This window comes from Pangasianodon hypophthalmus, chromosome 5 (genome assembly GCF_027358585.1).
Source record: "Pangasianodon hypophthalmus isolate fPanHyp1 chromosome 5, fPanHyp1.pri, whole genome shotgun sequence".
In the NCBI taxonomy this organism is placed as follows: domain Eukaryota; kingdom Metazoa; phylum Chordata; class Actinopteri; order Siluriformes; family Pangasiidae; genus Pangasianodon; species Pangasianodon hypophthalmus.
In genome coordinates, this window is record NC_069714.1 from 5156160 (window position 1) to 5168222 (window position 12063).

The 12063-nt window shown below is 38.7% G+C and overlaps 1 protein-coding gene across 1 annotated transcript in view; it reads left to right on the forward strand.

Annotated features, from left to right (window-relative positions):
• Positions 1-6216, forward strand: part of lypd6 (LY6/PLAUR domain containing 6) — a 28921-nt gene extending 22705 nt beyond the window's left edge. The window contains exons 3-5 of the mRNA XM_026928312.3: positions 1314-1412; positions 1888-2018; positions 4404-6216. Of these exons, the coding sequence (XP_026784113.1) occupies positions 1314-1412; positions 1888-2018; positions 4404-4571 (398 nt within the window). The 3' untranslated portion in view covers positions 4572-6216. The remainder of the gene's footprint in view (positions 1-1313; positions 1413-1887; positions 2019-4403) is intronic.
• The last annotated feature ends 5847 nt before the right edge of the window (positions 6217-12063 follow it).

The window sequence follows — 12063 nt, forward strand, 5'->3', positions numbered from 1 at the left end:
TTAGCATTTATTTAATGAAGTAAACATCACTGTTGTCATAGACCAGGCGTTCCCAAACTAGGGGTCGCTTGATTTACAAATGGGATCATGAGAGATGTCTCAATGTCCTCTTTTGTTGTAATTTATTTTGCACTTTAATAATAAAAGAAATATCTCTCTGACTATGAAAATGGATTTTGTGTGCTAATATTTAAGTTTTACTGTGAGACACATTTGAACAAGCCACATTTAAATGGACTGTATGTTCTATTTTAGTCTTGTTCACTATCCTGATCCCCTGCACGAGCATAGTTAATAAAATAAAAATAGACAAAATTACTCATCTGTCTACCTCCACTAAACAAACTAGCATTGTCTCAAATGGCATACTTTTGTACAATTATATTTTCCTATTTCAGTCAGTGTTTGAATTCTAAAAACCTCACATGCAGCCTTCAAATCTACTGAAAGGTCTGTTTTGTGTGCCATTTCTTCTAGATTTTCTAGATTAGTAAATACCTTTGAATGTAAATTCAGAATTTTTAATTTTAGACACATCTCATGACGATCACAACAACGGCAGAAGGTTTTGAGTAGTAACAGAGCTCGTCTCTGTGAATGAAATTGCTAAACATTTTACAGTGCGACTTGGAAACCAGATGAAACGGGGTCTGGCTCTGTTCACGCCCTGTCCTGTTTTATTTCTTATGCATTGTGCGAAGCTTGATGTGACGGTGGAAAGAGAGAGATACACATTTTCAAACACACACATCCTGACTTTTTGTAAAGATGTGTCAAGCAGTGTAAACATTACAGTAGTGCTAAATTATAAAGCTGGAATAAAATATGTAGGGTGGTCAAGGCTTGGTCACAGAAAAAATGTATACTGTCTATTTGGGGTTGTTTTGGGAACCCCTGTCATAGATCATTTAATAGTAATAAATTGAGCACCCAAATATACTTGAGGCTTAATCTAAAAAAAAAAAAAAAAAAAAAGAAAATCCAGTTGTGTAGCACGACATTAAAAATTAAAATGCCATCTCTCTTACAGCCTCTAGGTTTCAGGCTATAAATGTTGACCTGGTGTGACTTAAATTTATATTTGTTATTTATTATATTATTATATTTGGAAATCCATTTCCAGATAAGATTAAACCAAATCCTTAACCTCAACAGTGATTGTTGATCTGCAGTGCTTCACTATGTATATATTGAGATTCGAGTCACAGTTTGATTCTAAAAGGAATTATTTTCTGGAAAAGTAGAAAATATTAATTAAATGCCTAGTCCAGGTTAGAGACTAAGTCCACTTTTTGCCCTCGCTCTGCTCACAGCTACTCCATATCCAGGAGGATTCAAGTGTTTTACGTGTGAGGAAGCGGCTGACAATTACGAGTGTAATCGCTGGGCACCAGATGTGTATTGCCCACAAGGTAAGACCATCCAGCTCCTTTTTTCCCCATAAAGCAAGTTTTTTTTTTGTTTTTAATTCTTTGCATTTTTTTTAGGAATAACTTCTGTGTAGATATGATATGTTGGGCCTGTTGTACATCTGAATGATTCCCTCATTTTCATAGCATTTCTAGTTAGAAACATTACATTAGCAGGGCTTTAACTTGTGCATTAGTCATCATATATCCATGATCATGATGTACAGTGAATGAAATATGCCTTTCTCAACTATTAAATGTTGGCCCTGAACAGTCTTAGTCACAAAGAAAGCAGAGTTGATTTACAGCACTCTGTTAATGACTTAAATCTCATCATCCATCTTTTAAATTGCACTTTCTTTCAGTGTTGAGCTGCAATGTACAAGGGAGTCGCAACACGTTATCTTGAAATATGACTGACCCTTTAACAGAAATGCTGAAAAGGTTATTTTTGTGCGCGAATCTTTTTCCACTGTAGAGACTAAATATTGTTATACACATCACAAGCTGGACTGGGGTGGAAACACGGTGTCGGTGACGAAGCGCTGTGTCGCACTGGACGACTGTCTCACTACCGGCTGCACTGACATGGACCATGAAGGAAACAGGGTACGTCCCACTCAACGTTTTCATCTAAACATGGTCCTTGATCGCTATATTTTGGACTAAAGTGTAAAACACTAGACTTCTCCACATGATCACTCTAAAGCTTGCATGCTTATTAACACTAGTTTACTTGAAGATACAAGTTTACATCCTGTCCATCCCCATAGCATGGAGGACACAGCACAGTTCACAACCACTTTACACTAATCTTTAACTCTTTGCTGAGTGATTTCACTCCGGAAGAGCGAGATGCCAGTTAGACAATCTGCCCAAAGCATGCAGCCTGCTTAATCTGTGCTGAAAGCTTTGCTTCTCCCCGTCACCGTTGCTCATTGTGTAGCTTATCTCTTGCCTCTTAGTGCAGCACAGGAGGTTTGAACAAGAAAGAAGAAATGACAGAACAGTAGACAGACCAGGGAGTTCCCCAAGATTTAAAGTCGTTCGCTGCAGCAGTAAAGTAGGCAGTCGAAGGTCAGCGTTTGCTGGCTTTACTTTTCAGCAGTAGGGCATTCAATATTAACAAGAATGTGTAGTCAAAGCCATCAGAAAATGGCTTTTGGCTTGTATCCAGTGATGATCGACCAACAGCGCAAAGAAACTACTCATTATTGGAAGCTACAGTAGGCAAATAAATACATACACACCTGCAAGAGATTACGCTTATTCTGGCAAGGAATGAGTAGAAAACAAAGAGATCTGTTTCTTTCACGAAATACAAGAGTATGAAGACAGTGTAGTCACGCAGTGTTGTTAGCGCTGTTGTGGCCGTTGTGCTGTCGCTCCGACAATTGCGAAATGGTCAACAATTATTTCATCACAGCAATAAATATATAGCTGCTGCTATAAAGAGGAGCCATTTTCCTTTTTTTTTAAACATCTTAAGTGCTTGTTAAAGTTACTGTTCTACTGGAATATTGATCAACATCAATATTCAAGCTAATCAGACATTTTCCAGTTGCCTTGTCCGAAAGCAATTCATTTTGGTTTATGCCTCATGAAACAGACTTTGAACAAACATTAGAAAAGCTTGCACATTAGCAGTGGAGTGTAGTCGCCAAGGCAAGTACTGGATCTTGACAGGAAGACAGAAAAAAAAGATGATTTTTTTTAAATGTAAACACCTTCTTACTAATCTTAATAAGCTATTTAGTTTTAGCTGGTGACTTTTGCCAGTGTTCTTAGACAAATCCAAGAGTTCTACACAAATCCTACACAGGTTTTGTTAGATGGCTCAGTTTCTGACTCTTACAGTCATAATCACAAAGACTTGGGGTGTGTCCAAAACAGTTTATGGGCAAATAAGTTATTTCTAATTAAGATTTAAGATTACACTGTATATCCAGCAAGGAAGTACTGGTCTAAACACAGAATATTTGTTCTGTCATCCCAATAATATTTTATTCCGTCTTACCAAACAGACTTTTAGGGATAGTGACAGTTAGCGCATGTAGCATGCAGACTTTGAAGGCTATCCAAAAACCATTTTCTTACAGGTAACTTCATAGCTATCAGAGTGCTGCCTGATAAAACAACTGGCTTATAAGCGAGCATGGAATTGAAGGCAGTTGGTTTCTGTTTCAGATGAATCTTTGGAGTTTAAGTGCACTGTTAATGCTGGCTCGTTAGCTAGCCTGATCTTTAGTGGGATCTTCCTGACATTTTCTTGCTACTGGAACATGTCATTATGTATATGGTTTAATCCGTGACTACTAAACCTAATGTGTATTTGTCAAAAATAGTCAGATTGACCACTGAAGGAAAGTTTAAGGTTGATAACATCTCAAACTCTAGTATCAGAATTGTTTTGAAGGGATGTTCAGGTATAACTTTTAAAAACAGGATAAAGGATAAATTTGCTTGAAAGAAAATGTACATTTAGAGTGAATTTAATATACGCCAATTTTTTATCCCATTTTCTCCCAATTTGGTCACTCGCCAATTCCCACCCATCACACGATAGCTACTACCCGGGAAGGATGAAGTCTTCCTCTGAGATACGTGAAGCCAGCTATGGCATCTTTTCAAACTGTTGTTCATGCAACCTCACATGAAAGCTGAATACACTCTAAAGTGCTATCTGCCCTCTTCCACATACCTGAGCTCACAGATTGCCATATCTGAGCACTAGATAGCCATATACACAGTGGACAGATCTTATTGGATGTGAGGAAATGGCAACCACAAGCTCTTTCTAAGCTCATTTAGAATTTACAGGAATTCAGTTGGGTTTTATGGTCCTGAAGCTTATCTATAAAACCTAAGCTTATATTAATTTAAAATGCTAGTGTAGAACGTTTTTATGTTTAGTATTTGTTTAGTGTGTGCTCCTATTTTATTCCCTACATCTGTCTCTTGATCCTGTTTTATCCTTCTAATTTGTCCGTACAGGTGTGTGTTTCCTGTTGTGAGGGAAACATCTGTAACATGCCTCTCCCAAGGAATGAAACGGACGCCATCTTTGCCACTACATCACCCCTGAATGGCAGCAACCATGCTGCTCTGGATCATACACTGCTCCTCTCCTTCATCCTCATCCTCCTCCTCAGCCATGGCTGATCCTTTACTGTGCACTGCTTGTTAATGGATGATCAACTAACCTGGTTCTTTGCTTCAGATATTACAGTAATACAATTGTGAAATTGCTTTAACGTAACACACAGCCCTTCCCATGGGTGTCGAGATGGCAACATGGATAAGTGGCGGAGGTAATGGCCAGCCTCAAAGCCCTTTTTGATTAGGATTTACAAACACTAGTCATTTTTAAGACCTTAAACTCACATTATTTTAGTGTTACACTTCTAGTAACAAATTACAGTGGATCCTTTTGAGCTGGAAAGAACATGAGGGGTAAGAAACAGAGGAACAAACAGTGGTTTATGCATTAATGAGCAATAACTGGAAAAAAAAACTGTGGCTGGATCAATTTTTAGATCAACCTCCTGCAAATGAAGTGTAATTTGTTTTTCATCAGCTGTTCTACAGTTTTCTTTGCTACCTTTGCTGCTAAAGCATCCTATGTATAAGAAGTCATTCTTGTATAAAAGTAGACTTTTGAAGCTCAGGCTTCATGAGCAGCATGTATTAACCTGTCAAAATGTAGGCCTCTGCCTTTTACCACACTGAGTATATGGAGGAACCGGCGGAGGAATCCGGGATCATATTTATTGTTAAACGGAAACAAAACTGTACATTTTGTGCCATGAATCATAATTTAGATATGTATTTATTTCTTTTACCATACATGTCTGGTAGGACGCTGACATTAAAGCGCAATACGTAAACAATAGGTCACCACATGAACCTAGGAGTGCAACCCGTGTGAACATTCTTTTAAACCCACCAACAATTTTTTTTCAGTCATGAACGTTTCTTCATGAGCAAACAAAAAAAAAAAGCCTTAACGTGCTGCACTTATTTATCATTTTCATTTTGCTGTCACATGATGTTTTATAATCATTCATCATCAACTGTTATAAAGCACTTGTGTACAGATGTATGTGTAAGATACGCATGTTGAGAATCGTAGTGTTCGTGTTAAATTTTGAATCCGTTTTTAAGCCACTGGTGGCTCATGTGGTATAAACGGTGTATGTGGCCCTTTACCCTTTGTGTGGGTTTATTTTATCTGTGCTAGACATTCCGCTGAAGGCTATTAATGTTACTGTGACATGTTACCAGTTCATCGCTTTGTCGGTGCTCATAAACAAAAAAAAAAAAAAAAAAAAAAAAAAACGTGCAGTGTTTGCAGCTACAGTGTTATTGTTCGTTTTGGATTTATGATTTGTTTAGGCGAACTGCCCAGGACTGGAAAGAAGTTGTTTCCTTTCAGAATATAAATGCCAAGCATGGAACATTTTGTTCCATAAACTGCAATTTTTTTTTGACTCTGTAAAACAAAGGGCATGATCGTTACCCATAGTTAACAGAAGGGCTAACACAATCTCTCGTGTCTTCAGTGTCGCTCAGGTAATCGCGTACCATAGAAGAAGACCGTGCCAGTTACACATTGTGCATAAAATGGAGTGTGCCTAACAGAAAAACCCTGCAGGACCAAAATATTGTGCATGAATCATGTTCTACGTGCTAAGCTGTATGCCAAGTTTGATACAATTTTTTTTTTTTTTTTTTAAAGAAGTTTGTATTTTTTTTGTAAATGAGTGTACATACTTTTGAATATATTAAAGAACACAGTAAAATTTGCCATTCTGTTAAAGTGTAAAGTCTCTTTGAAACCCTAGAAGTTGTTATTTGCTTCACTGTTGATGATCCATATTAAAAAAAAAAAAGAATGACTAAGAATTATCTTTGAAACAGAATCACTGGAAAAGCTATTTGATCATCACTCAGGTCTCATTGTCGTCCGTCGTAATGAAATATTTCACTGCTTTCCATTCAGCCTTTCCTCATGCTAACATTGTTCCATCTACACATTATGGAGTGAAATATTTGTCCTTTTCTATTCTAAAGAGCTCTCCACTCTCATGAGTATAACCTCAACCAGTGATATTAACTGTGATTCGTCAATTCCTGCTGGTCAGATTATGTCCGCTATTTTAACTTACACTGAGATAGAGAAAAGGCCACAGTGTGTTAGTTTAGCAGTCTGTGTCTGTGTTATCTCTTAGTCCTTGTGGCGAGAAAGAAAACAGAATCGCCCCAACCTCTCTTCCTGCTCTGGCTTTGCAGAATAACAATTGCGATGAAGCCTGAGAGCAAAGATGGTGTGCTGAAGTCAATCAAACTGAAATATTAATGATAACACTGCATAGATGAATGCTCAAATCTGATTGGTTAGAAGGGTTAAATTGCTATGGTTAGGCCTTACATAAGCATGGTGGTTCATTTCTTCTTGTAGAAGAAATAATGCAATTTTAATTATGTTTGGGACAAAAGGGAAGACAGACCACCTGTGAACCTTCAGTTTCTCCTTTCGGAGGATAAGTCAAAACGTAGACTTGTGTTTGGACAGGTTTAAGTCTTGTTTCATGGCCCCAAAGATTTACAACAATTTTTTATTGCTTAGAAATGGCCAACGGGATAGAATGGAGGAACACGACCCCTGTTGTGCTTAAAGTCTGGGGTCAAAGGTGAAAACCTGATGCCACTTGTGTTACAGATGGACTTTGAGTTGAAAATGAAGTCCACTTTGTTCAGTCATGAGGTGTCCTGTTACAATCTAACTGAGACTCGGATCCTGGGTGTTCAACAGGTCCCTATACCGCTTTTTTCTTTTTTTCTTTTCTTTTTTTTAATGGATGATTTTGCTCCTCAAAAAAAAACAAAAACAGCTAATGGGTTGGAAGAAAATTTTTTATAAAACAACATGAGAACATTTGTATACGAATTGTAATCTAACCGTTTTATCCAAGTTATCTTGTGTATATTATGATATATTTGCAATTAAGTACAGACCAGTTGTACTAAAATAAACTTGCTCACCTTTCACTGCAAAGCTGATGATGGCGCCTGATATACATCTACATCCACCAACACTAATCCTGTTTCTTAAGTTGATGTTTCCTGCTAGTCCAAGTCACATTTCCTCGCCTTCCAGATGAGCAATAACATGATTTTAATGATCTTGATCTGTTGCATGGCTAGACTTCAGGTACCTCATCTGGAGTCCAAAGAATGACCCTTATTGTTTGGCGGCGTGACTGCATATCCTGTTCATTATGGCCATGCTGAGATTTTAAGTACTGCTGCTGCACAGCTTCAGAAGGGATTGACCAGAGATGGAAACAATCACAAGCCTTTTTAGCTAGCTGTGTGGAAAATATCAACCGTCTGCCTTTAGGGCAAACGTAGGCATAGTTTTGATATTATACTAGTATGGATATCAAATATGCATTGTCTAGTACTTAATGGGGAGTAACACAAATCCGGTGGTCTTTACCAAACAGTCTACATTTTGTTTTCTTTGCTCTTACACACCTGATCCAAGGAAGCTGAGCCCTTTCTAAGCCGAGACAGGTGTGTTTGAACAGGGAAATGAACAATTACACTGTGAAGAGTGCACCAGGATACGATTAGGAAGCACTGCCTTGATGACCAGTGATAATTAGTGATAATTCGTTTGGAAAATAATGCAGCAGTAAACCTTGTGGTGAAGTTTGGTGTCTTTTTGGTGGAACTTCACAGAACACCATGAAGGTATAATTAGAAACTATTCTGCTGGGTAAATCCTAACCAATGGCTGTGTCTGTGCAGCAAATGTGATTATCAGAAGGTGCCACATTTGTTTCCAGAATCTATAGTAATTTAATGCATACTGTAGTTTTGAGTAAACTATAAGTATACTAAGGTAAAACTGCTCCAGTTTGCCTCCATGGTGTAAAATGTCTAGCTTTTTCATTTTTTTTTTCCATAATATTGGTGCTGCCTTGCATTTAACCTTTTTATTTTATCCAATATTGTTTGATTAACTCAAGATAGTATCCTTTTAGTGAGTAAAATTGGACATATGGATGATAGTAGCACACTGGGTTACATTGTTATTGCACTAGAAAGTGTGGATGTGTACACAAACTTTGGCAAAAAGATGCCTATTTCTTTTTCAATTTACTCAATCAGCTATTGTGTAAATGAAAGGTTGTACCTCAAGGACAATTCTGAAAAGGAGAGGTCAGTATGTGATCGTGTTGCTATTTCTATGCTTGCAGCAAATACAGAAATAACTGTTGAACAGTGCTAACTGTCCTAACAATCTTGTATTGAGGGAAATACAGACATCATGTGACTGTTATCAGTGTGAGAAGTTGAAGGGTGGAGGAGACTCAGTGTGATTTATGGGGTGCAGACGGAGCATGATGTAAGTGTAAAAGTGATGCAAGGATTTCCATCACGACGACAGTAAGTTCCCTGTAGTGTCCCGAGACATTAGAGGAAGAGCCTGATGGAGAGTTGGTGAGATTTAGAATCAAAGGTGTGTGTGTGTGTGTGTGTGTGTGTGTGTGTGTGTGTGTGAACTGTGAAAGGTCCCACACTTCATAGTCCATGTCAGACCAAAAACAAAGCCACGAAGTTTGAGGCACCTTCCATAGACCTCCATGATCAAATTGGGTTGAGACATAGATCTGAGCAAGGGTATAAAACCATTTCTATACCACTGACTGTTTCCAGGAGCACAGAGGGACCCACCATTGTGAAATGGAAGAAGTTTGGAACCACCAGGACCTAGAACTGGCCTTCCAGCCAAACTCGGTAACCTGGCTAGAAAGGCCTTGGTCAAGGAGGTAACCTAGAACCCAATGGTTACTCTAACAGAGCTTTAGAAGTCAGAGATGGGAGAACCTACCGAAGGGACAACCATCTCAGAAATACTCTATCAATGAGGCCTTTATGGTACAGTGCCCAAACAGAAGCTGCACCTGAGTGAAAGGCATATGGCAGTCACTTAAAAGACTCTGAGAGCAAGAGAAAAATGATTCTCTGGTCTGAATGGGCCAACAGTTGACCACATGATCACTATGGTGAAACATGGTGGAGGCAGCATAATTCTATGAGAATGCTTCTCAGCAGTAGGGACTGGAAGACTGCAAAATTCAGGGAATAATGAATGCAGGTTCAACTTTTAACATGATAATGACCTGAAGTATGAAGCCAAGACAACACTGGGGTGGTTTTAGGACAAGTCACTGAATGCCCTTGTGTGGCCCAGTCAAAGCCCAAACATGAACACCATAGAACATATGTGGAGAGACCTGAAGATTCATAGACGCTTTCCATTCAATCTGACTGAACTTCAGAGGATCTGCCAAGAATTTACAGGAACTTACCCAAGAAGACTCGAAGCTGTAATTGCTGCCAAACGTACTGGTATTTGCAGTCTATAATAAATACAGTATGTGCAGAATGTATAACATTATATTAATAGAAATTACACTACATGTATGTTTCACATTAGTTTAGCAATCAGAAATTTGAACAGATCAATTATGCTAGCTGGAAATGCAATTAAAAGTTAAAATTGAATGTGAAGTATAAAAGGCCACTACAGCTCATTTGCCACATTTTTTTTTCCCTATTGCCTTCTCTAAACATGACCCTGCTCTCTTTAGTATCTGTAAGCAGTTCCGGGCTTTTTGTTGTTTGTAAGCTCTAATCCACTCTTTAATTGAGTGAAATTCTTGCGAGTGAATGAGAGCGCTAACAGGATTACCAAGCAGATCCCACAGAGCTGAATGGAAAGGGTGCACAGGTCGTGGTAAAGGCCTGGATTACGCTCAAGACCACTGGGAAGGATCAACACAAAATGCCAAGCTGTTCTGCATAGACCCCTGCTGTACTGCACTGCATGACTGCTTTGGAGGACTGCTAAATGCTAATTACTACATCAGGCACCTTAATCACATATTGACTGGGTGAAAGGGTTGTAGAGATTTTAACCTTCTAAATATTCGAACATTGTGTTTCCTGTTTCACTACAGTGGATTTGATCATCAGTTTCATCAGTCTAGTATCTTCTATAGTAGGGCACAGTGCAAAATAGGTATTCTGCATCCATTGGTGGTTCAGTGTGAGCTGTTCTGAATGCCATGGACTTGCGTTCAATATGCTTTTGGATGTGAATAGCAGACTAAAACCTACAGTAGCGAATAAGTAGTGATGCACTTTGGTCCCAAATCGTGGCACAGTACACAGTTTGTTCAGAAACTGCACATCTTAGATGGAAGACCTTTATCAGCTGGGTGTATAGTGTTCTTGAAGTTATACAAGGTGAAATGCTATGATATCATGGGGTTCTCTTTCCTAACTTCCTTGCTGCTATAGCAACCACTAGCCATGCTAACACTGGCCATTAATATTATGTGTTGCTATTAAAAGAGGTGCCGATATTATTAATAAGAATATCCTAGCAGGCAGAGATAAAACACAAAACCTAGTGTAACTGGTTTCTTTTGGTTCACAAGACCACGGCTCATGAATTTTCAGGTAAAAGTTCACCTAGATAAAGTTGGTGCAAACCTACCAGAAGCAAACGTACATTTTGCACATTGGTGTCCCAGTCTTTGTGTGAATTATTCATCTACAAAGGCAACACTACAACATTATATTCTGGTCCTAAATATCTGGTCATATCTGGTAATACATCAACAAATCTGATCTACAGCTGACATGCAGAGTTCAGGAATATGGTTCACAGTGAATATGGGAAACGTTCGAGCCCTTTCTAGCTCATGGGCTTTGGTGCAGTTTTACATCACTGGTTAAACTATGATAAAAGGCAAAAGCAAAACTCCCCCACCACCCAAGAACAACAGGGTCTGGCACTCCGGAGTTACAGTGTGCCAGTCAATCTGAGCTGCTCTCTGAAAACAGGAAAGCACTCGGAGTCGAGTTATGTGTATGTTCCATTGTTCGGAGCAGACCTGTGACACCAGGCTCTCCTGTTCACTGCGGCATATCCTGACGCTGAATTTACTGAGTAATAGCAACAAGCAGATCAAATGCTTCATCTAGTATTTAAAATATTAAGTGAAATTATGCAGAAACAGGATCAGATTTTTCAAGTTTGTAAGAGGATTTCTCCAATAACTAACCTTTTTTTTAAACAATAATTATAAGCTGCATTAGTTTGAGTTATTGAATTCTCTGAACCCAAGAATGGTGTGTGAGTAAATGTAAATTAATTTGACATTCATTTACACTAAGGTCCAAAGTGACCAAGACCTGTTTTTCAGAAACCTATGCAATTTGGTCAAATTATATCCTGGCCATTTTATACTATAATTCCACCGTAGAGGTCGATTTATATACCAAGTACACAATTACTGACTGTAGGCTTTCTGTTGCTATGCACGGTGTGTTTGCCATCCTCCATCACACCAGTCAATAGAAAGGGACCACCACTGACCTGATTTTATTTGGATAGTGGATCATTCTCAGCGCAGCAGTGTCACTGAAATCGTAGTGTGTGTGTGAAGGTTAGGGTGTATCAGGTGGAGTGGGGATGGGGATTTTAAACACTTCAGTGTCACTGCTGGGTTGTGAAAGAGTCCATAAAACCAAAAGTATCCACCTAATAGTGGTGCTGTGGTCAGAAACT